Below are 26,302 nucleotides of genomic sequence, written 5' to 3' on the forward strand. Positions count from 1 at the left end.
TAAGGGTGAGAAATAGCAAGTGTATTTTCATAACTGAAGTTCAGGCAACATAATGGAATTAAACCCTTCCATTCAAAGTCACACAGCAGAAAAGTGGGCTCATGCTTTAACATGACAGCAGGCTTAGATACCGTACTAGTAACTCATGAGGCTGCGGTTTCTAAACCTCATAAAAATAAATAAATAAATAAAATAAATAAAAGAGTCTATGCTTCCACTTTCACATCATCATCATCATCATCATCATGCAGGTGATTTTACAGCTCAAAAATACCTAAATACCTAAAAAAAAGTGAACTCTGACTGAGCGGGGTTGCCTCTTCACTAGGGATGTAACAAACAATGTGATATCGTATCGTCAAAGTTCTCACAATAATATCATGGACCATCACAATATATCGAATTACAAGTCTCTTTGCTTAATTTAAGAGTTATGGTGCAGCAGTAGCTAAAAAAAACAGAGAACTACTGTACATAGATGATGATCCTTTGCTCCATTTTAGTGTAGACTACAAGAAGAAATAACAGTTCTAAGCACTTTTAAGTCTTAATTCTTTGGATTAAGTCTTGTCAAGGGCATTTTAAGAGGAAAAAATAGCATATTAACAGTTCTGTTAGCCTCCACAAAATATCGCAATAAATATCGTACCGTGAGATGTATATTGTGAAAACATCATACTGAGAGATTTGGATATTGTTACATTCCTAATTGTGAGCTTTCCCACGATATTGAAATAAGTATTGTACCATGAGGTTCATACCGTGACAATATCGTATCGTGAGGCTTGGATATCGTTACACCCCTACTCTTCACAGATCTGACCTGTAGCTTGGTCTGACTTGGTCTCATGAAGATAGAAAGGTTTAATACCATACTGTGAAACATTCCAGACAAAGCAATAACATTTCCATGGAGAAAAGCATTTGACTGACCTTCCACCGGGAAAGTTACACAATACACCTGGACTTACTGAATGAGAAATATGCCTACAATAGTGGAAAACTGTGATGTTGTGTAATACAGCTGTCAGCATCTTTTGATTCAATACACTTGAATTTGAGAGTTAGGGAGTGAAACAGCTGCAACAAGACAAGAAGGAGCAACAGTGCAACCAGCCAACAGTGTGAGCGAGCGAGGGAGCAAGAGAGTAGTGAGACAAGCGAGAGAGAGGAAGAGAGAGAGGGAGGAAGAGAGAAGGGGAGAGCGGGGAGGACTCTTGAGGTCTTTTGTCTGAATGAAGCCCAAGTCTCCTGGGAAGGTTTTGAAATCCGCTCAGGAATGTGCACAAACCATGTCGTAGTGTAAAGTGTGTGTTGGGGGTTGGCCTGTCACCACATTTAGATGAGGAACGCAAATATTTGAGAGTCACTTAGGCCACTCTGACTGTTGCCATGGAGATGCAAATTAACATTGACATGACATTTTTGATTTCCTAGTTCTGTTAGTTGACATGATGCAGTTAACAAAGTTTGCAGTTTTGTAGGCTTTGTAAAATATTTGGCAAACAACAAAATTTGCATGAGGTCTCTCTGAGCTGATTTTAATAACTGCTTATCAAAAATCACATTATATATTTTCGTATCTTTCAGCCCTAAATGCAATAAGCCACTATATATGGGTTTCAGAATAACACAAAATTAGACTGTTGCCATAGTGATTAACTACATAAAAACACTAGCCTATAAAAAAAAATCTGTTGAATGGAAAGAGACCTCAAGACAATTAAGACACTGAAACCTGGAAGCTGAAATTAATTATCTATGTAAAATACAGCATTATTATTTGTGAATCGTTTTTTTTTTTTTTTTTTAAACATAAAATGCAATTCTGTTATATAACAAACAAAATCTGAACCAGAGCTCCACACCGACGCCTGCCTTGAGCTCAGATGACTTCAGCTGTTTATTTACAAGCCCATCCTTGAATGGCCTTGAACTCAGTATAGTCTTATGTGTCCAAAAGGGTGTGTCTTCATTTGAAGCTAGAGTTACGAGGTGCAGAATTCACCCATAGCTTTTGTGTTGAGTCAATAGAGTGATACTACCCCTCTCTTAGACACTCTCAGTCGAGATCTAAGGATAAGAATATTAGTAACATGAATAAAGGCCGTGTTAGTCTTAGATATGGGAGAAGCTAAGAGAAAAAGACATTATGGTTTCAGCTCATGCATAACTATGAAAGTGGATTGTATTTTTCATTACAAATTCCAAACATGAATCTTAATTTTTCTTTTTACTGGCCACAATTGTTCAACCACATGGAATCTGACTCTCCAAGGAGGATTTTGGCTACTGTTGCTGGGAAATCTTAATAGACCCAAATTATCTTATTATTTGAGTAAGTACTATGTGACTTTGAAATAAGGGTCAAGAAATGCTACGTATTTTGAATTTACCATTTACATTTTTGTTATTATATTATCATATTTTTTATAATCTGAGCGTTACTGTGTCCAAGTCATTTCCCTTGTAGAACAATAGAGTTTGTCAGCAGTGACAGCATTAGTCATGTAATGGCTTCTTGTGGTAAAACAAAACTTATTTAAATAATATTTGGCCACCACAACCTATTATTTTGTAACTGCATAATAAAAAATATATATTTTTATATATTTAAGAGTATATTTTAAATTCAGATTCATTTCAACATATTACCATTTGAAACAAATGTTATTTGTTCTTTGTGGATAACATAGAGGACACATTGTTTCTTTTTCATCTTATAGGACACATTTTCTTAACCAACCAAAAAAAAAAAAAAAGACAATAATAATTAGTGGTTGGAAGAATACTTTGAATGTATTTAGTTACAGAATACTGAATACAGCAGTGGAGATGGAAGAATTACATAAGCACAAACCAAAATTTCTGGTTTTTTTTCACTGATTCTGTGCTTTTTGAAGCCTAAATTTTTGTGACCAGTACCACCATATATTCCTTAGATTTAAGGAAAGTGATTGTATTCTGAATACCACCTGAATACAGTTACTAAAAATCTGTATTCAGAATGCATATTCCTGGTACATGTACTCAGTTACTTCTCAACACTGATGATAATAATAATAGTACTTTGACTGCTTTGTTAAATAGTAGTTTGTGTTTTGTCTGTGTTCAGGATGGTGAGGATGGAGGAGGGGGGGCTGAGAGACCGGGGGCGAGGTCCCGGAGTCGAGAGCCGGCAGATCCTGGTGGAGCTTGGTGAGTCACAGGAATGAACCGAAGAGATAAATTACACTGTATTTGAATGGCACGTGAGGAAATGTGTGCTGTGGTGTTCAGGCGTCAAGTGCAAAGTGATTAGTTTAAGAGTCCATGACTCATTTACTGATGTAAGTCTTTTTGTTTTATCTTGTCCCAGGGGAGCAGAACTTTGATGCCATTGTGCTGTCTACATATCGAACAGCATGCAAACTGAGGTTTCTGCAGAAGAGATGCAACTGTGAGTCAGAAACAACACTGTCATCACTGTAACTATAAGACAAATCCTACAATTAAAAAGTAGCATCATTCTACATAAAATCTAAACCAAATGTAATGTTGTAATGTGAAACTGATGATTAAAGTAGATTGAAAGCTCATTTAGAAGATTTTGAAACGTATTATTGATGGTGAAGATGTTTTATTTTTGTATGATATTTCATTGTCCTTGCAGCATGACTGTTTCTTGTTCAATCCAACTTTATAAACTTTGTAAAGCACATTTTATAAACAAGACAGTTTCAAAGCTGTTGCACATATACAATAGTACTGTAAGAAAATTTAATGATTACAAAATTAAATACAATAACTAACAAAAACAGTATTAGAGTAAAAAGGAAAACCCAATAAAAATGGTAACCAGCATTACAATATTTGTGATAGTAATACCTGTAGTTGAAGTAAAGCACCAGAAAAGTGTTGAGAAATTAAGTGTATTGCAAAAGGGTTTCATTGATTAATTCGACTAAAAATCTGTGTAGCTTGAGTTTACTTTTAAGTGTTTTATCCACCTCTGCTGTCCACAAGTCCATACTGTCATTTTCACTCTGATTCTTTTCATCCCCAGTGCACCTGATCGACATATACCATGTGATTGAGGCTGTACGAGACGCTGGCTTGAATACTGTGGAGCTGCACGCTGGTATCTCAGTCACTCGCCTGGAGAACCTGGTCTCTTCTCTGTTTAATCAGCTCAGTAAAAGATTGCCCACCACTTACACCATCAACCCCAGAGAGAGCACCGTGCTGCTGGTCCAGCTCATATTGGCCACTGTTGACAGGTGCGAATGACAGGGACAGTTGTCATCGCTTTGCAATGTTGCTTAGCTTAGTCACAAGGGCAGAGAAGTGCATTTTAAAATCCAATTAGCTCTTGGATTAAAGCTGTATTATTTACTACTGTTAGAAGTTGAATATGAATATTTATAGTTGAGTATTTTATAACTTTGTTTATGTGTTTGCAGTGATCCTGAAGGTCGGCTCACTGTGCTCTCTGTGAAGGCTCTGCTGTCTGTGCTCTGTGGAGGGAAACTGGTCGATAAACTCCGTTGTGAGTATTTACTTCCACAATGAAAATAAAAGTTTTATTGCCTTTTTACAGATGACAGATGTCGCTGTCATCATGGTCAGCAGTTATTACTCACTTATGTTACTAAAGTGCCATCTAGTGGATACTTTTATAAATTGCAGCCTTGTTTGTGGAACTAATAATGTTGGAGAAAAACAAAAACTATAGTATGTACTAATTGCTCTCTACCATTATCAATAATCACTTTTTCTGTCTGTCAGATGTATTTTCTCAGGTCTCTGACTCCCATGGAGTTCTGGTGCTGCCAAAGTTTGATGTTTTTCTGAGAGAGGTTCTGAAGTTGCCCACTGCTGTCCACGAGGGGCCGTCCTTTGGATACAACCACAGTTTAGCCCGCTCATGCTTCCCACAACAGGTACATTGTCAGGCTCATCAATGCTTTTTAAAAAATAATTCAGCTGTTTTAATGTGGTATTCCACTGTCTTTTGCAGAAGAGAGTTATGCTGAACATGTTTCTGGACATTGTGTCAGACCCTCCCCAGTGTCTGGTGTGGCTCCCACTGATGCACCGCATGGCCAACGTGGAGCATGGTACAGTGAATACTTTTGTATTAGTGTGATTACTCAAATTACTCATGTAGTTTATGTAGTGTGACTGACAGCTCACTCTGCGATGTGTACTTTGATTGACATCTCTTTCCCCTCCTCAGTGTACCACCCGGTGTCTTGCTCCTATTGTCGTAGTAATGGGATGACGGGGTTTCGATACCGCTGCCTCCGTTGTCGCGGTTACCAGCTGTGTCAGAACTGTTTCTGGAGAGGAAACACCAGCGGCTCTCACAGCAGACAACACCAGATGAAGGAGCACTCGTCCTGGGTGAGTGTTGCCAGAATGTGGTGCCTGGAACAAACCAGCAGGGGGCGTTCAGGGCATTAAGGAAGATGTACAAATGTACCTTTTCTACATTATTATTGTGTTTGTTAGCTTGTTAGTTAGTTAGTCTATGCATATAGGTGATGAGTTGAAACCTCATAGCCAACATAAAAACATCATATTGAAACTGTCATGATTTTTAATTTTTTTATTTTAGTTGAGTGTTTATTTACATACAATACTAAAGCTAAGGAGTGAAATGTCTAAATAATGCATAACATAGTAGGACATTACGCTGTCTTATTTTCTAACAACATAGTAGGACCTTTTCAGTACATCTAAGAGGTTTACACTGTTGTACTTTGTTACTGCAGAAATCCTCAGCCTCAAAGTTTGGCCGAGCTCTTGGGAAGACTCTGGGGTGCGTGTCAACACGAGAACCTCCTCACCCCGTGTACCCTGAGGAACCAGAGAGAACCCTCAACCTTTCCAACATTGTGTAAGCCCAATACTCAGACTGTAAACAATAAGCAACATTAGAAGTATAATGCTGTATTTGTGGTTCTGAGGTGGTCTGTTGTGGAACCTACTTTTAAATTCACAATTTTATGCTGACAATATACTTTATAATCATGCACATGTATTTCATTTTTCAACTCAAATTGCTGGTCAGTAGTTTAGATTGTGTGCATTTTGTGGCTGAACTAGGTTGAAGTCCTTCATTTAGTCGTATACAAGTGTGAATTTTATTGTATAATCAAAGCATTAAAATGGCCATTACTTTCTGTATTCCAGTAAGTTATAGTAGCAGTTCAGTGTCTGTTATTCGCACATAATTGTAAACTTCATCTTCAAGTTTTATACAGCTTCTCAAATGATAAGCTGTTTTATGTGACACAACAGCCTCGTGTTTACTTCCATTGCCACCCACTTATGTAGCTCCACCTCTAGTCTTTGATTTTCTGAATGACCTCAGCGTAGATCATTGCAGACCTCCAGCAGAACTAAATTAGGCCAAAATACAGACATTGCACTTTCCACAAGTGAGTGAGAGAGCTAGCATTAGATAAATTGGTTACATTTTAAATGAAATATGCAGCGTTGAAAGGAGTTTGTTTCTTACCTCATGTGACCTTATAATGTGTTTTGCTAAATTGCATATTTGATCCATGTTGTTGATGCATTTGTTTACATGGCTAATAATGTATTTGTTACTTTAGACCTACTCGACCTATCGACGGTGAAGATATGATGCTGTCCCCTGTGGTGCCAGAATCATCTAAAAGGTATTTATAATACATCATGATACTTACATTATTGATAATTAAAGCAGCATACAATTAAAGAGTAGCATCTTTCTACATAAAATCTAAACCAAATGTAATGTTGTAATGTGAAACTGATGATTAAAGTAGATTCAAAGTTCATTTAGATTTTAAATACTTTTTATTGATGGTGAAAATGTTTTATTTTTGCATATTTCATCATCCTTGGATTGCAACATCACCATTTCCTGTTTAATCCATCTTTATTTGTAAAGCACATTTTATAAACAAGACAGTTACAAAGATGTTGCACATATACAATAGCACTGTAAGAAAATTAAATGATTATAAATTAAATGCAATAACAAATGAAAACAGTATAAGAGTAAAAAAAGAAAACCCAATAAAAATGATAACTGGCTTTACAATATTTGTGATAGTAATGCCAGTAGTCAAAGTAAAGCACCAGAAAAGTGTTGAGAAATTAAGTGTATTGCAAAATGGTTTTATTGATTAATTCCACTAAAAATCTTGTGGTGCTTACATTATTGACATTTTTTACTGTTTAGAACAGTGCTGTATAGACTGTATTTGCGAGGTAGTCCGCAAAGTGAAAATATGTTTTAAAAGAAGTTAACTAATCAGCAGTCCTATTAATATGTAAACTTCAGTGTACAATGTGCTTTTGTCCCTCTCAGTTTGTCAGCTGCTCAGAGAATGAATGAGGAGCATGCACTTATTGCAGCTTATGTGAATCGGCTCCAGGGCAGCCCAAGGTGAGAGAAATGTGCTTGATTCCTTTATTTTAATTAGTTTAAAACATTTATAATTTATTTAAACGCTAAATTATTTACAAAAAGACAGAAAAAATATGTATTGATCTAGTGGGGTAATTGGTCACAGTAGCCTAGCATAAAAAACTGAAGAATAAAGATTCATAGATAGTCAATTATAATATGAAAGAAACAACTAGTAGTATTTTTACTGGTTTAGTGTGGACAGCCCAAGCCGACAAGATGAGGAGCACAAACTGATCGCCCGCTACACATCCCGTCTGGCAGAAACTGAAGGATCAGGCGTAAGTGAATTTAAGAGCAACTGTTTACAAAATCCGCTCTGGCTCCACTTTGAACAGCTTTTTTCTGCCTTTTTAGATGATACCAAATCGAAGCATTAACTTTGACGCCAATAAGCAGAAGAGGGAGCTGATTGCTCAGTTGGAAAACAAGAACAGGTTTGTTTGGTATCTTCTCTTACTAACACTCTCTCCAAAATAGGCTGTGTTCACATTTGAGAATTTGATTATGACATTATTTCATATTTAAGGATGGGCTCTATAAAACTCTTAACTGTAATTCAGTTTTAATGGTATCTCCGGTATGTTGTTGTTTTGTTGTATCCTAGAGAGATTTTGGCTGAGATCAAGCGTCTTCGTGTAGAGCATGACGCAGCGTGCCATCCCAGTCCAGAGAAGGGCACCACAAATCCCACTCTCCTGGCCGAACTGCGCCAACTCAGGTGAACAGTGCCCCCCTGAGGATGTAAACTGTACTCCCCTTTTACAAACTTGATATTCTGTGGGACTTCATATATAGAGTTTAGTCATCACTCTTTGCCATCGATGCAACAGTGTTTTTCTGCAGTGCCACATTTCAGTTTTGGCGGGAAACACTGGTGGCTCAGAGGAGAGCACTCGAGAGCAGATGGACACAGCAGATGGCAGATTGTGTGAAGCGCCAATGTAAAAATCACACCCAACATGTTTATGCTTCTCTGCAAAAATAAAAACATTATGGAGCTGTAGTGCAATAGAGTGCATTATATTGAAACAACTGCTCTTTGTTGCTTTGTTACTTTTTGTAGGAGTTAATTTATTAACCACTACTAAGTTGAAAATTAACAGATGTTTTTCCAGTACACTCATTTTTTTTCTGACACACCTTTTTTCAAATCTTGAATTACAACACACTCTCAAAGTTATAGTTACTCTCTTGTGGTGCTGATTTGCTCTCGCCTTTAATCCATGGATTTTAGATGATGAAAAATTAGGACCATTGCCAAAAAATATCCAGCCTTTTGAATGTTGAAATATCTTCAAAATGTTGCCTTGAGCAGAAGACTGAAATCCATGAATGTACCAACTCGATGACTAAGTGCACATGTTAGCTATTGCACTTTTTTAAAATACTAGACCACAATTTAATTTAATCAGGATTCATGTACAGTAAGATTTTTTTAATAGCCTTAAGATGAATCAAATAAATGAGTGCTTCTGAAACATCAATGTGATTTGTTAAGCCCACCTGGCACAACATCACAGAGGCAAAGAGAAGTGTCGGTGTATGTCTTTGTTTGGTCTGATTATAATATTAGATCACATTTCCTTATCGTCATCTGTCTCTTTGTAACCTTTAAGTGTGGTGTCTAAACTGCAATATTATGTTTGTGTTTCAGACAGAGGAAGGACGAACTGGAGCAGAGGATGTCGACGCTGCAGGAGAGCCGCCGGGAGCTCATGGTGCAGCTCGAGGGACTCATGAAATTGCTCAAGGTGAATGCGAGCTAAACTTTATATAAGATTTGCCCTTTACTTTTCTATTCCTCTGTATTCCCTATGTCTGCTATCCTCACAGTGGTTAATTTAGTATGATCGCTGTTGCTACATTTCCAACTTTGAATTGAACTTTCCCTCGACTGTCTCTGACCCTTTTTTCCACACTTTTCTCTCCTTTTCCCCCAAAATGCTCCTTTTGTGATCGTTTAGGATGAGGAACAACGACAAGCAGTGAGTTTTTATGATTTGAGTGTGTGTTGCTGATATTATTGGTTGTGGAAAATATTTAGATGCACATTTTTTGTTACCTATAAAAGATAAGGAAGATGTATTATGCTTTTGTCTGCTAAATATGATCTATAACACCCAAACAGGCTATGTGTATAATTCTTTAATAAAACCTGACAACAGAGCAAGTATAGAGCTCAACTCCTGTAACTCAAATAAAGTAAATGAGAAGGAGAAACACTTATAACTTGGTTGATAGCTCTTAAAAGTCGATTTTTTATTTTCAATTTGTACCTTTTAACAAACTGGCAAATGAAGCATAAGGAATTAAATTTTTTTTTTATTATCAGTGTTTATAATCTAGACATAAACTAACATAAACAATAAACAGACTCTAAGTATTCATTATTTTACCATAATAGTGTTGTACGAACAGTAGTAAAACTATTGTGCTAGACGTCGTTTTGAATTATTTTCTTTACATTTCTAGGCTCAGGCTGCTGGCTCGTCCCATGCCTCCCCAGCCCGCCCCAGTCCAGTAGCTGGAGTGCGCTCTGCCCGATCGGCCTCTCCTCACACCCACATGCACCACCACCACGACTCTCTGGCTGGGGTCGGGGGAGACGTTCAGGAGGCTTTTGCCCAAGGTAAGTGACATCAACGCCTAACTGTTCTCTGTTCTTTATTTACAATATGTCCTACCTGGCTGATTATACTGCAGGGACAGCAAAAAAACAATGCCTCACGCTTTTCCGTCCAACCATCCTACCCCCACGCCTCATGACACATCGCCACATGCACAGTCTCATCCACACACACACGTACACACATGCTACAGCAGATTCTGTTACTGTGTTGCTCTTACCACACTTCTAGGTTTTGGATGTGTCATTTTTGCCCATAAAATGAAAATGCTCCATTAAAATGTCCCTATTACTATTTACTAATTTCCATCAGTTTATTTGGGGCATGCATCGTTTGCATTACTTTGGTCAAGCATCCAGTGTAGAGAATGAATAGAATGGAGAACTTGTATGTTATGTAAGTATAGCATGTTGCAGAGGTGGCACCAAGTCATCGTTTTGCAAGTCTCAAGTAAGTCTCAAGTATTTGACCTTAAGTCCGAGTCAAGTCCCCAGTCAAATATAGGTGAGTCACTGGCTTATAAATCCAAGTCAAATCCAAGTATGCTTTGAGCTTCAAGTCATTTCAAGTCTTTAAACCAAAGCACCAAATCTCGCTTAGATTTTTGCAATTTTTATGACTTTTAAGATAATTTGTACTTTTGAAGTCATAGTATATTTATATATGAGTATTTGTAGAGTATATTAGAGTTGTAGAAATGCATTTTTTCCTTTTTAAATATCTTGACAAGATCTTAGAGTGAATCATTACAGTCAGAATAGAACGAATTTAGATTTAAAAGTGCCTCTCGAATCTTCTCAAGTCACAGGCCTCAAGTCCACGTTGAGTCCCAAGTCTTAGTCCATTTTAACAAGTCAAGTCTCAAGTCCTAAAAATAGTGACTCAAGTCTGACTTGAGTCAAAGTCACGACTTGCAAATTCCCACCTCTGGCATCTTGTGTATGAAAAAACAAAAACATGAAACTTTATGTTCACATTCTGGTAGTTATAATGATTCACACATTCACTAATCCTAAAAACCCCAAAATGTGATCAAAATTTGCTGTGAGACTCACTATTTCCTTAGAGTATCATCCATTTCTTGTTATCTCTTCTGCACAGGCCCAAGAAGGAACTTGAGGAATGACCTTTTAGTAGCAGCTGACTCCATCACCAACACTGTGTCCTCTCTGGTCAAAGAGCTGCACTCTGGTATTGTACTTCTATACAGTATGACAGCATAGTTCAATGTTCCAAACAATGTACTATAACGTCACTGTTTATTTTTCCTCCCAAGATGAAGGTAGGGAGGAAGAAGAAAGACTCATTAATGGAAAGGACAGAGGTAAATATTTTTTATTTAGCTTGCATTCTAGTTAATTCTTTTAACTTTTTTTCTTGTATTTAATTGCTGGTTACAGAAGAGTTTCAGTTCCCTGGTATTTAAAATTCCCTCTTGTTATTTACTTTTGTGCAACAAACATATAGCACAATCTAAAAATCCTGACTATGACAATGTAATTGATGATTACTGTGGTGATCAGGGCAATACTATTGAAGCCTTCATTGGATCAATTATTCTTCCTTATTAAATCTCTCTCATGTGTTGTTCCATGCTTTTTATATTGTTCCATGCTTAAACTCTTAGCATTAAATATTTATATTGAAAACATTATTGCTGTTTAGACTCCTGTAGCTTTCCGTGCTTGCCCCCTGCCCCTGTACCTGCTCCTCTGTTTGTAGTGAGCTTCATTAAAATGCCATCTCATTATCCCTGCTTTATGAGGCAAGTGGATTTAACCAGAAGGGACTCTTGGAAAGAAACAGCACTGAAGCTAGTCGGGGGTACTTGGCCATAAAATATATGAATCTGGGGGTATTTAAGTGAAAAGTTTTTAGTGCTGTATTTGCTTTGGCAGTTTTTACAAAGAATCTTCCCATTTTACAGCAGGTTAAACGGATCCTGGACAAAGAAAATGTAAGTAGTAGCATTACATGTAAAATGTAACTGTGACTTTGTAAGTAAAGTTAAGTCAATCATTTCTCTTTCTCTTGTAGACAGAGTTGATGCATCATCCAAAGACTTCTCCTCTGGGGCCTGAAGTGCAGCTTGCCAGTGTCATCCGCTGGATATTTCAAGCTGCGTAATCTCTCAGCCAATCACAATGCTGGACACCAAACGACCCTAGGGTCTCTACTGATGTATAGCTGTGATTCAGTCCTTGTCTTGTCACTGTGGTTGTCTTTTTGTTTAGTTTGAAGAATCATAAAGAGCCTACTGATTTTTACTGTAAGTGTGGTCAAAGTTTAAAGGGTCAAGTAAGTCAGAGGGCCTGTGAGGACATGAAGAGGATTGAGGACATGTTGTAAAGAAGTTTGAGGATGTTTTAAACAAAGAGAAAAGTAAGAGGATGAAAGCTTAATGAGTTGTAATGTTTTCATTTTTGGCACTGTGTGCTTAGTATTTATTGGTGTTTGATTTTTCCTTGATTTGAGTGTGTTTTTGCATGTGGTCTGGCCCTGCTGAGACTATAAGCTTTTAAGGGACTAATCCCATTTTATTAAAGGGGTGGTTTGGCTTTTTAACTTTGTTCAATGAGACACTCTAGCAAAGTTTTAGTTGTCAGTAGTTATCAGTGGAAGATGAAGTTAGTATATAATAGTATTATTAATAATACATTGCAACAGATTTTTCTAGGATTTTTAAATATAAACCACATTTGGAATGGTTTATATTTAATAAATACTACTTTTGAATGATCTTCTAAATTAAAAGTTAATTCACATTTTTCAGACATTGGACCTTTAAAAAAATGACTGACATGGGTTAGCTCTCAGAACAATGATAAAAATGTTGAGTCACCACTTTAAGTCATGCCTTAGTGGCTGAGGTGTAAAGGGAGACGCAGTAGTCCCATTGTGGGTCTAAGGCCTGGAGTAGAGCTATAGGTGCTATAGTGTGAAGTAGCTCAGGTTTGTCCAGGCCTCTGTGTGTTGTGGTACTGCAGTGGTAGAACAAGAATTGTAACTTTCTTTTGTGTGGTTGTGTGTGTGCTAGAAACTATCCAAAAAAATATACAGTAGATACTTTTCAAAAGGTCAAGGGAAGGTTTAGAAAGAAATGTTTTTCTACATTGCAACTTTGTAAAGGGATGCACATTAAGAGATCTCAGCTGGTTTTATTTGAGAATTACATGACTGTTTCAAAGTCATGTTATTTATTACTTACCAGAGTGGCACATGTACTGTATTTAGAATCTGTGCAACTGATTCATAAGCCTACCAAAATTGAATTCAAAATTGAAATCCACCCCTGGAGCATCTCTTTTTTTTTTTTATGTCAGGAACTTTTTAACATGTTCAACCGATTTCAATATAGACTTTAATTTTATAGGTTTGCTGCATGACTGAAAAATAAAAGCCTGTAAGAACTAATTTGCTGTTGATGAAGCTATGACTGAATTTTATTTTCTTTAACATGATCAAACTGCCAACTGCATGACATGGCTATAGTTTGTACAATAGCATGTTTCAGTTTTTTTTGCCTTATGCTTGGCTTGTACATTTTGGAATAAGCTTTTAAGTTTGACTGAAGTTTTCTCTTTATTATTGGGTGCGTCTGATTAAGTGAATGTGTACATGTTTGTGTGGTATATGTGTGACTGGTGAGTGAGACAAATGACAAATTGTAAACAAGATGAGCTCAGAACTTTGCCTAAGAGACTAAGTGTGACGAGTGTGCATCTGTGTTATTTCAATAAATATTTAACTATATCAAGTACATGGTTTATGACTTTTTATTTTCAGGTACAGTAGATTATCACACAGTGCATTAAAAGGTCCATATTATACTATTTTCTTATCTATGTTAGAATATTGTTTCCTCATCAAAAACAGACCTGAAGTTGTTTTTTTCTTTCATTCACTCATGTTTAACACACAAATCCTGCATATTAAGGCTGTTGCCACCTTGTGATGTCATGTGGTAATGTGTTTTTAAACTCCATACACCTTCACTAATCATTTAAATCATTTCAGCCCTGGAACTGCTAATCTCTACTAAACAAAAGGTCAAAGATAGCTGTTAATGTGAAAAATACCTGTTCATTAGATTACAAGGTGGAGCAGAGGATTTTAAGGCAAGGCAAGGCATGGTAAGTTTATTTGTATAGCACAATTGGTACACAAAGTAATTCAAAGTGCTTTACAGAATAAGAAATATGTTAAAATCACAATAAAAACTAATAAAAACACAAATAATCATCATAAAACGGGACAGACATTAAATTACAGAGAATGAAACAGAATGAAAAATGAAAAGATTTAAACAGAGTCAAACAAGAGGCCTGTCTCACATCTTCAGGGAGACTGTTCCAGATTTTAGCTGCATGAACCTGAAACGATAACTCCCTGTGTTTAGTCCTGACTCTGGGCACCAGCAGGAGGTCGGTCCCTGAGCTCTTCAGAGTGCGAGATGGTTCATATGGCACTAACATGTCACAGATGTACTTTTGTGCTTGACCATGAAGAGATTTTAAGCTTTCGAGATATAGGATTACTTAAACATGTGTGAAGGAAACAAAACACAACATGTTTTTCATGATGATATAACAGCAGTAAAGTTTGAGATGATTACAAATACATGAATATGTGGTAGTTGGTCACTGGTGGTTATAAGCTGCTTCTACCCTGGAACGGATTGACAGAGACATGGCTTCCATTTTGTGCACACTCACTGTCAGCACGTTCACACAGACAAGACCGAGTGTTGCCCCTGCTGACTGTATCCAAAAATCCCAAATCTCATCTATAGTGCCTCAATCAACTTACAATTCAACAAAAGTGGTAGGCTATACATTTTCCTTGGTTACCAACTGCAGACATGGCATTGTTGAGAATCTATAGAAAATATAGCACAACAATTGTTCAATAGTCTTCCTTTTATCATGAGAACAACCTATTTTCTGCGATCAATACCACCAATGGATTTGAAGAGCCTCCATAGTCTACCACCTTTGAAGCTGCTCCTGATTTAGTGTCCTAATTAGTATGGATGAGCAGTTTCCTCTGTTCCCATGAGGCTGAGAGGAGGTCATGACCTTGTGAGATGGGTGTGTGACTGCGATAGACCCAGCTCTGATACTGTGGGGAGGGGAGCATTGAGGGGATTTAGACCTGGTTGACTGAATGAAAGCCATTGATGATGTCGGTGGCCTTAATGACTGCTATAAATAACCCACCCTCATACTCAAACAGAGATGACCCTGGTTCACTTTCTCCTCCATTGGGTCAAATGCAGTTTAACCATGTGAAACGACTGCATAAAACGACTACTTATATACTAATATTTTTGTGTGAGCTAATATTTGTATGCATTTTATTTCATTTTTATTTATTTTTCTTATTATTATTTAACTAAATTTCAACACACACAAACACACACATAAAACAATGTTTAAAATCCCTCAGTCGTCCAGGTAGACACACATTTTTGCTATACATAAAACAATGTTACACCTATAGTATACCTGTTTAATTCATAATTGTTACAGGTATGGAAAGACTGTAATGCATAAAGACAATACTCCATTTTCATAAAGCTTTATTGTGAGAATTCATGAGACAAACATACAATAGACTGGCCCCCACTGGACTTTGGACATGACATAATCTTGCATATTGCATCATATACATTCATGTTCAAATACACAGAGACAGTGGAGGTTTTCACTCCAACATGCAAAGATGGCTGCAGCGGTTAAAACGTGCCCAGACCTGCTCTGAACTAATCCAGCGTCAACACTTCTCCCATTCGTGCGTTAAATCTGTTGGTGATTTGTGGACAGTTTACTTTATTTAAAGGACTATGTTATTATGTCCATGAATTAAGGTATGCTGCAGCAATTGTTCAATTTAATATTTTATTGACAGGAGTGACAGGAGGTTAAACAACTTATGTATTTAAGTATTGCATACAGGACTGCTGAAATATGAGTTTCATAAGTGAAGAACTCATTGAACTCTCCTACTATAGACCCAGTGCTTACTAATAATCTATAGGTTAACACTTCTACTAACAGGCTAACACTATAGTTTACTGTTACATAGTAATACGAGGCCTAGTATGGGGTACCAAAGAGGCCTATTTTTGGTAAATGTGACCATTTACTCTTATTTAAAAAATAATCAAACAGAACCTGGAGTAGGTCCACGTGTAAGATATTGACATAGCATCGAAAGACAGAAGCTGAGAACTCCCTTAACTGTCTGAGGGCAAAGACGGGATTAACCTTGAAAAGTACTTGGAATAGCCTAATAATGAATGTGGCTTGACGGACTTTGGGAAGTGCACATTTTAAGAGCCTAGGCCTGTCCCGATCTAAATGATCGAGCCTACAGAATCATTAGGCTATCTGATGAATAGGCAATGTGAAAAAGAAATAGGCGCAAATTAACCAAATCTGGTTAGTGAATGTCACGTTTGGCTTGTCTTGTGTGTAACAAGGCAGTGACCCAGTTTTCCTACAATGTCTTCCTCACCAAGGTCTGACAGTAGAAGTAGTCGGCCATAACTAGCCTATAGGCTACGCCACATCCTTTAAAATGACAAGAGTGCAAAGAACGAAGTAAAAGTTGCAGAGGAACTTGACATTGTGCACAGACAGCCTGCCTGGCGCCTTTAGGACCCTGCGGAGCTGCGTTGGCGCTGCTGCCTCTGCGGCTCGTGAAGCAGCACAGGCCGCTCGGAGAGAGAGAGAGCGCGCGAGCAGCGGAGGACGCACGGAGCTGCCCGGAGGAGCGCGAGGAGGTGGAGGAGAGCGAGCACGAGGGACGGACACACGGTAAGACCACTGCCACTATTCATCGCTTTGGACTCACGTCCTCCGGTGTCGTTACCGCGATCCCCGCTGCGCTCCAGCTGCAGACAGACATCAGCGAGCGCGAGGGGCGGGAGCGCGCCTCCCGGGGTTAACGGGTGCACTTGGTGTGAAGCGCGCCACAGACACTGTTTTTACCGGAGTCCGTGGGGCTTATGGCGGATACATGCCCACACACGTGTCTCACAGCGGCGGCCTGAGCCTCGGGGAGATTATAGCCCGTTTACAGTGTGTCCAGTAAAGGCCGCGTCAGGTCGCTCCGATAGTAACTGTCACAGAACTGTCCGTGAAGGCAGCACCACCACCTCCACGGTACCGGGAGGGCTACACAATAAAACTTTGATTCCAAATTAGACCAAAACTCAATTATTTCCTTTGGGAACTTTTATACAGACACTTAACTATAGCCTGCTGCCTTTCAGTCTATGGATTTGTCATTGGATGTTAAAAGGACTAGATTGCTGTAATGATTCCTACACTCAGCATCTACTAGAGCCAGGCAGGAGTCACCTCAGGACTCCTCAATGTTATGAACAGAGCTGTTGAAGGAGAGCAGGAGCTCTCTGCATTATTCTCTCTGGCGGTCAGTGGTCCAGGTTGTTTTCATTATGGTGAAAGTTGTAATTAATCTGTTTGAACTGGTAGACTACTGAGTAACCTGTCATGTGGGAAATGAAATGATCAATAAAAATCTTAACATTCCATTTCCTACTAATTAGCCTATTTTTATAATACTATTATTTATTATTGTTTGCATAGTTTATTAGCTTCTTATGTGCAGATTCTCATAACCTTTCAGGTGGATGATCTCATGAAATATACTGAATAGGCCTGTATATCCAGTACATTGTTTGTGTCGATTCCAAGCCTGGATAAATGAAGAGTCCAGGAAGAGCATCTGATGTAAAATCTTTATAATTACCAGTAGTTATGCCTTTTCCTAGTGTTTTAACTACATCAGATTTGACCACATCACTTATTCTTGCATAATGAATTCAATTTACATATTTTGGGCTATGCTTTTATTCTGAAATTCTCTCACCCACTTCCTGTGCCTGTCTTTAACTCACTGCACTTAGACGCACCTCTGGAGGGTTCTGCTCTGAGGGTGATCTGCCTTGTCCCTCCCACCAACAACAAGCTCCTGTCCTCAGGCCTGGATCCTGCTCTAATTTAAACTACTCCAGGACGTGAGAAGTATATGCCAAGACTAGTAGTAGATCCACTATAGGGATGGGAGGGGCCAGATTGATCCCACTACGTTACACATTTTGGGGAGGCGAAAAGAGCTTGTGTTGTGGAGGAAGAGTGTGCAGGGATTTTGGGCTGAATTTCCTCTCTTGCTGCTAACCTTGGCCAGCTGCCTGTTACAGTAGGTGAGGTAAGGCCACAGCTTCGAAGAATGACATAGAACTGTACAGAGAGATTCAAGAGAAACCACATGCTCCGGCTATTAGGGGAGTGGGGACATGTTGTGCTTTCAGACCAGAAAACGGCAAGTTACAATACAAGGCAAAGAAAAAGAGATAAGAAGAAAGAAAGTGCATATATCTACCGTAGACCTCTTCCAAGGCACTGTTCCCAACTTGCAATTAGTGGTGGGTGACGTGCCAAAAATCTTGTCACGACTTGTTAAAACCGAGGTCGCAATTCAAATTTTATCGTGATTCATGCAGTTAGTATTTTTATATTTATTATTAATAGGCATCTGCTGCTTCTGAGAGTTGACACTTCACTGTCATTGGTTAAATCTTCCTTTCAATCATGAAGGAGGCTGAGCAGTAGGAGGGGTGGGTGGTCAAAAATGTGTATTATCCACAGGACCAGATCACATCAGATAAAAATAATAATAATAGTAATATGAAATACAGTACACCTAGTCATGAAAACAGTGGATATGTTGAATGTATTGCAGTTTCTGTCCTCTAAATAAGCAACAAAATGCGCTGTCACAAAAAATTGGGTAATAACGGTGACATGTCAATATACAGCCCACAATACTGATTCTGTATCATCAAATTAAATCATACAATATATCGGTATTTTAATATTTTTTCACACCCCTAAGGATTGGATTTTTGTATCTCGATATACCCCAGCCCTACTTAATAATAAACACATAATGCACATATTAACAAACAATAAAATAGGCTAGTTTAGGTATAGTCTTATATGTAATTACTACCACATTGTTCTTTTAGTGAGTTACATTTAAATGGCAGTTAAAATCTATATGATCTTTCTGCTAAAGTATCAGAGTTTGTAGTAATAATGGACCAGATTTGGATCTTCCATTATTCTGAATTCCCATGTTATTTTGGTTACCTGCTGGTTTTCCTGTTTCTGAGCGTCTGAAAACCATAGATATGACCATATGGAAACAATACCTCACCGCAGACTTATGCTATGGGAAAATATTACAACTTTTAACCAAGAGCTTGAGAGTCCAGAGACAGTTTTTAAACGCCCATTATGCCTGTCTAGTATTTTACAATGTGATCTGGATTGAGACTATGAAAGTATAAATGGTCTAGGATACTAATTTTAGCTTCATGGGGTGTGTAAATTAAGTTTTAACAATAATTTACCATTGTCAATACAGTGGATAAAACATTTACCCTTGAACTAGGACTGAACACTGTATAGAGCATGAATGGTATAATTTTTACCAGATGCAATAAGGGGAAATTTACCATGATTTTTTCCTCATATTGATCAAACATACTATATGTTTCCATTCATTTTTATTTTCTCATTTAATTATGGCTTTCAAAATTTTTTTTTCTGAACATAAACAATACAGATTTCCTTCACAACTTGCTGCTCCAAACCACAGAGGATTGCCTGTAGCTCTCTCAATTAAAAAGACACAAGCGCTCCACTGACAACAACAGTCATCTAGATCTTTATTAAAATTTGATTGATTGCACTGCCCTACCCTACCAATATTCCAAAGTATACAAAGTTTTCTGATACATTTCACCTTTTTCACACTTTTTTGACAGTTTATGGTTTCCACACAACTTGATGTTTTTGACACATCTAGGTCATTGAGCTACTAGCCACCTGCAAAGTGAGCATGCGCCTTTTGTCTAATCAAACAGGATGATTTAATCTGGACACATCAATCACTTACAACTGTTCTACCTGCCCTGTACCTGAATCCAACACCTGCAAGTCTATCTGTGTGTGTATGTGTATATGTTCTTACTTTTTGGTCTGCTCCTGTCCCATCAATCACCTGTACAGTCAGTTGAAGTCACGCACCTGTCGTAGCGGTCGACCCCAGGGGCAGGAGGTGGGTTTCAGTGAGAGGAGAAATGAAAGCAGAGCATGTAGAAAATGTCAGCCAGACACTGACTTTTCACCAGGGAGAGGAAAAAGGACCTGGAGACTGGGAGTTGACATGCTATGATATGCTTGGGTCTTTTTAATACAGAGGTTTACAGCCAAAAAAGCTTAAAGATTGGAGCCAAGTTCAAATTTGGAGGATGAAATTTGACTATTTTTTCATTTTTTGTTATATCTATAATTAGAACTCTCTCTGTTGTGGAATAAATTGAATTAGCCGGAGAGTTGGAAGAAGAGACATGAGGCTGGAGAAGTTTATTTACCATCAGTACAGGACCTGGAGACAATGAACCCTCAAGACATTGTGCATTGTAGGGAGTATTATGCCTCTGATGACCTAAGCCAAGGTGAAAACGACTGATCTGGCAGTGTGGGGCTGGCACAGCACAGTCTTGCTTATGTTCATGAATATTTGATTGACTAAATAAAACTGAATAGAAAGTCATTATTGATGATTTATCATATTGTCCAGCTTTGGGTTATAAGAGTTATAAGATTTCTCACCTTTTGAATTAATTGAATTTGATTTCATTGAATTAGCTTTTTAATGTGACTATCCTGTTTTGCTTGTCTGTCTTGATTACTTCATTAGTGTTGTTCTCATTCAAACTTAACAAATCGGCTTAATGATTCCAATTAAATAAAGAAATTCAATTACATGCATCAAGTGATTACCTTGATCCCGGAAGATTTCACAATTAAAACAAATGACATTAACGTGAATTCAGTCTTTTACAATAGTTGGTGTGTTGATGCTGACTTTGAAATGTTTACCCTTTAATCTAAAGAGAGAATGACAAGCTTTACATCTGTGTTTCCAGGAGAGAGGGGGAGGACTGAGTGACTGACCGCTGAATGAGGCTGCACCTGTTGTCTCCGGGGGCTTTTCCCATGTTTTGATTTTTTAATTATTTATTCTTTCTAAACTGTTTTTGGGGACCTGCTTTTTGCCATGCCGTCCAATAGCCCCACTGCCACCGACTCGCCCCAAACGCCAGAGAATGACACCTCCAATCAAGCGGTAAGACAAAGTATTCACTAAAGGGCTGAAATATACTGAAATGTTTGTGCACTGTGTTTTTCTCTGCCAAAGACATATTATGAAAATGAGTTCTATAATTTGTCCTTGATTACTATGAAAAATCTATTCAGATCACCCACAACTTCTAGTAACAGCAGAACACAGAGAGACAATAATATTTTAGTGACAAACCAAGGTGTCAGATATTTCTCCTGATTGATCTGATAGGAAAGTACAACTTAAAATGAGGTGTGAATATGAACGGGTCCTTGAGTTTTCAATGAATTTACTTTAAAATCATTGCATATTCAGCTGAGCTGTACTTAATCATAGAAACAAGTCTGCGTTACAAAAATGCCATGCCCAGTGGGAGCTAACGTTGCTGTAAACGTCATCACAAACCGCAGACTTGTCAACAGCTCTGATGGATAGCTGCAGATCGTGCTAGTGAGTAGCTGAATCCTATGTGTATCACTGATACACATAGGATTGGGGGTTCAACGTTCTGATCAACAGGGGTTGATCAGAGTAATGTTGTCTTGAATGCAGGAGAATAAAGATTATTCAAACCAGCATGAATCACTATAAATACTACTCTGACTGGGTAAATGAGAAGGGGAAGCAACTATTATATGACTAAAAGCTGTAAAAAGTAGATTTTGCATGAAAACTCCACTTTAAGACACAGAATGATCTACGAGTGTTAATATTATACCGTCATAGTTATTAATATACATTGACGCAGAGACTCACTGAATTCCCCCAAGCTGCCAACCCAGGTGAGTTTAGGAAGTTCCTTTTTTCTTCCGATATAAAACCTGCCCGACATACATATGCCAAAAAACAGTTCCTTTCATTGGCACCCATCTGAGCCCGGCGTTTGGCTCGTAAATCTGTGAAGGTTGAAGTTCTTTTCTATGGGGCTGCTGCTATATAAAGGCACATCTTACTCGCCTACTTCCACATTCACAATCTGGCAATGCGCCAACACATACAAAGTTTTCCTTCTAGGCTTTTTTCCCTTTAAACTTCCTCAGACAGGAGCTCAAAGACTGGAGATAAGCCGGAAGAAAAGTTGTGGTTGGAGGACAAAGAGGAAATTCAGAGACAATGTAAACTTTTTTGGGTTAAAACTGAGTTACTATAATACTGAAAGTCAAGAGTTTGTTTTACATCTTAAATTTCTAACTTCAAGGGATCGCAATCTAAATAGGTTGGCAACTCTAAGCTTCGAATAATGTTTTATGCCAGGAAGGACATCTGTAACCTTCTTACTTACTGTATGCTCCTGTAATATACCTGCACTATGAAAGAATTTGCATTCGTCTTTTTGTCTTTTAGTTCGGCCATTTTGTTTCTGATTTGGCATGGACCCATCACCTTCACATGAGCTGCTGTGGTCCCTCTACTGCCTGTAGCTGACCTTGGTTTTGTTTTTATCGAGTACATCATCTGAATTGGACTAAGCCATTTTTAGCTGGCTGCAATACTTTCACTGGGCTCCTTTAATGTGCACTGGTATACAGTACAGTAAATGTAGTCCTGCTGTTTATTATCAAAAGGTGTCATCAAGATCCATCTGACCTCATACACTCTATTTTACTAAATCTATTCTGCAGGCTTTTATTTTCAGGACCAAAGCTTATAAATTAGTCAAGAGTAAAACTTTCTATTTAGAAACGTAACCTCAATATTCATGGCTTTCACCTTCCTGTTAGTAGTTTGGGGACTTTTGACCATTCAGAAGATAGAACCTTGTGCTTTGAATTGTATGTAAAGACAAAAGTTGCAATTATAAATTCTTGCAAACTAAAAGGCAAATAATTCATTTGGACCAATCAGAGGATAAGTAGTATATGTTCTTGTTATAGGATTTATTTTCCTTGTACGAACTCTGCTTGTAGTTTGAGCAGGTAATGGTGAGACAAAGCAGAGGGCGAACAGGAGTAGTAGCGGTGGCACAGAGCGGGAGGATGTAGCACAAATAAAGAGGACACGGTGTCTGCGGCTCCAGGGAGGCTGCTGCTGCTGCTGCTCAACGCCCGGTCTGCAGTCTGGTCTCTTAGCAACTGCCGTGTCCTAAAATAACCCCCAGACCGAAATAGATCAGAGACGTATGGACACACAATAACAGGATACATACTAAAGTTTAAACCGGTGTCCCTTTGTGCCACTGTCAAGTCAGGACATCCCAGTCCAGAAAACCAACTTACTGACAGACAATCTACATGTTATCATACATGGACAAAATAATAATACTAAAACCTAAAGATGCACTATAACTTTTCTTTTACAGATTTGACCTGTGACTTGACTTTGTGGTAGCCCCTTGTTGTCTCCCTGAAAATAGATATGTTTTAATGCCATATTATAGAACATTGTAGACATGTAGATGAGGGACACTCACCAGAAAACAAATTTTTATAAAATATTTCTCTTGTACTACGTAATGTACAACTGATGTACTACTTAAACTGCTCTATGATTGAGATCACTCAGTTAAAACTCATTATTGATATACTTACAAGATTATAAGCATAGTACATACAGTATTGATATTTTGGCTTTTCCATAATGCTAGTGTACTGGTTACATGTATGATCAAAATGTGACTGTTGTGTTGTTGTATCCTCATTGCATGCCAACGTGAACATCTGTCTGACGATTGCATCATGGCGGTTTACCTCTGCGACTTGTACACGTGTGCAAGTTGGTCTTCAGGGATTTGTCATCTTCCATGTTTTTCGGCAGCAGCACCAGTCGGGCAGCGGAGACAGTTGCTAAGCAGTTTTTGCACCTTAGCAACCACTTGTGTGTCACGGCGGCACCGGGTCCAGCAGGAGAACATTAGACTGGCATTAGAGAAGAGATGATGGCTGAGTGAAATAAGAATACATCCTTTAGACCAGAGTCATGGTGCCTGTAATCTACATAAGCCACAGGGCATTGATCACATACGTTTAAACTGGTGACCCTGCGGTTGGTGGATGATTTGCCAATACGATACATACCTCAATACATGGACCACGACACAATACTTATCTCGATACAGTAAACTTTTGATTCAATAGGCTATATTTCAAATCGATTCAATACAGTTCAATAAAAAAGAATGTCTAAAACATGGCTGTGATACAAAAAGTTTTTGTTAAACCACGTCTTCTGCAAAATTCATATGAAACACAAACATTTTAATAATCAAAACAGTGAATATGTCAATTATGTAGCATAAACGAGTTTCCTTCCTCCAAGCAAAAAAAAACTGTAGCACTGTAACAAAATAGTAGTAATATACCAAAAAAAAATGCTCTTGGCGGTATATCGATACAGTAGCCCACGATATCAATACTGTATCATCACATTATTTATTATATCGATATTTAGATATTTAGATATTTTTGAACACCCCAGTACCCCACTGTGGCATTGTTCCCCATATGCTTTTAGTATTTATATTTTATTCTTGGGAAAATCTGTACAGTCTGGCGGAGAATAGGTAAACCGGGGAATTGAAACCAGGACCCTCCGGCTGTGCTGAGAGAACTAACCACTATGCCGCAGTGTCTCAAATGTTTTAAATATTTTTACCATGTAACTGAAACAAATATGCAAACTTTCTGTGTTTCTTGCCAGTTCAGTTGAGAAAAACTTCTATGATATAGACTATTTTGACTGCACTGACAATTGAAAATGTATAAACAGAAAACGGTTCTCTAAAAGATTTTGGTACTTTCTGTTCAGCTCATGTTACAAAAAAACTTACCACAAGGTTCTGGTGTTACTTTAGTTCCTTTTCTCATGTTTTAAATTACATTGAATCTATAATTGCTCTGTGCCTAATTTTAAATCAAAACACCATTTAAATTGTGTTGTAAATATCTTGGCTTGTCTTGCATTTTCCCAGAGTGAGGACGGGGTAGACCAGGACAGCCCGGAGGAGGGGACCCCAGCCAGCCCTCCTAATAAACGCCGCGTGGGACGTCCCGGCAGGAAACGCAAACAGCTGCTTCCTGTGAGTACTGCAATTATGGTCTGCGTTTTCTCTAAGCCTTTAAGGATTTATACAAGAAAAGAAATGATTTATTTAGTCTTCACCTACATAACCAGTGATAGTATTTTAAATTGCCTGAAGCGCTTTGTGAAACATGAGGCCACACATGAAATGAAACAATCAATCATCACATATCAGCAACTGACAGGCGGACGAGGATTTATATCTGCACTTTCCTCATGTGTCAAAACTTCTGTTCAATAGAAAGCAAGGAATTCCCATAGAAAAATTATTAACAGGTAAGAATTATGCCATTATTGTTTTTGGTTTAGATTTTGGCATGTACCCACATACCTTTAGTATAAGCACAGCACAAATACATCATATGTAGTTAAGTGTAATTGCAGGGTGAATACAATCTAAGTACAGTTTAAGATGGAAATATGTTTTGAAATGTCGACTGAGGTTTGGACTGACCAGTGTCCATTCACTATAGAGCTTGTAGTAAGATACATGTTTTGACAGAGCTGTTATTACTGTATCCAATATACTGTACAGGATATGAACTGCTGCCGTTAGTCAATATGGCAGAGCTATAAGCAGTTACAGCTTCTGAAGGCAAAGAGGGCATGCCATGTGTCTGCCTCCTGTTTGCCTTGGTGAATGCCCCTCTGTGCGCGGGACGGCACGTCTGGACTCGTTCTGTCAAAAATGAGACAAAGTTCTGTTAGGGGAACACCACCTGTGCCTCTATTGTGTCGCGCCTCAACTAGGGTATAAAGCACTTGCACCATAATATACTGTTAAGGTAGTCAAAATATATTAGTAGCAGTCATCAGTGATGGATTGTGAGTTTAGTTTTGGTCTAATTATTATAATCATATTATTATGATGGTTACGGCATAGGTGTGACATATAATTTATGATGTAATTAGTTGAACACTGAAACATTATTACCCACAACTTCCTTACAGAAATGACAAAACAAATATGACTTGGTGCAATATT

General features: G+C 38.1%; 1 protein-coding gene and 1 long non-coding RNA gene across 2 annotated transcripts; one reads left to right on the top strand and one right to left on the bottom strand.

The window, feature by feature from the left end:
* Positions 1-2,071: 2,071 nt before the first annotated feature.
* On the top strand, positions 2,072-13,831 carry LOC110169332 (dystrobrevin beta-like). The gene is made up of 20 exons (XM_055149436.1): positions 2,072-2,338; positions 3,116-3,198; positions 3,359-3,439; positions 4,046-4,259; positions 4,443-4,528; positions 4,768-4,922; positions 5,000-5,099; positions 5,219-5,385; positions 5,757-5,881; positions 6,603-6,668; positions 7,346-7,423; positions 7,641-7,725; positions 7,802-7,881; positions 8,052-8,165; positions 9,102-9,198; positions 9,920-10,076; positions 11,176-11,265; positions 11,351-11,398; positions 12,002-12,031; positions 12,112-13,831. Exons 2-19 carry the CDS (start codon positions 3,117-3,119, stop codon positions 12,007-12,009), a joined length of 1,833 nt encoding a protein of 610 aa, XP_055005411.1. The 5' UTR covers positions 2,072-2,338; position 3,116; the 3' UTR covers positions 12,010-12,031; positions 12,112-13,831.
* A 9,388-nt stretch (positions 13,832-23,219) lies between these two features.
* LOC129407668 (uncharacterized) lies at positions 23,220-25,345 on the bottom strand. The gene is made up of 3 exons (XR_008631655.1): positions 25,067-25,345; positions 23,988-24,179; positions 23,220-23,382 (listed from the first exon to the last, which is right to left on the bottom strand). It is a non-coding gene; the product is annotated as an uncharacterized LOC129407668 (long non-coding RNA).
* Positions 25,346-26,302: the final 957 nt, after the last annotated feature.

The sequence above is a fragment of the Boleophthalmus pectinirostris genome, unplaced genomic scaffold, assembly GCF_026225935.1.
Source record: "Boleophthalmus pectinirostris isolate CB_2022bp ecotype Guang Dong unplaced genomic scaffold, ASM2622593v1 HiC_scaffold_13, whole genome shotgun sequence".
Classification (NCBI taxonomy): Eukaryota; Metazoa; Chordata; class Actinopteri; order Gobiiformes; family Gobiidae; genus Boleophthalmus; species Boleophthalmus pectinirostris.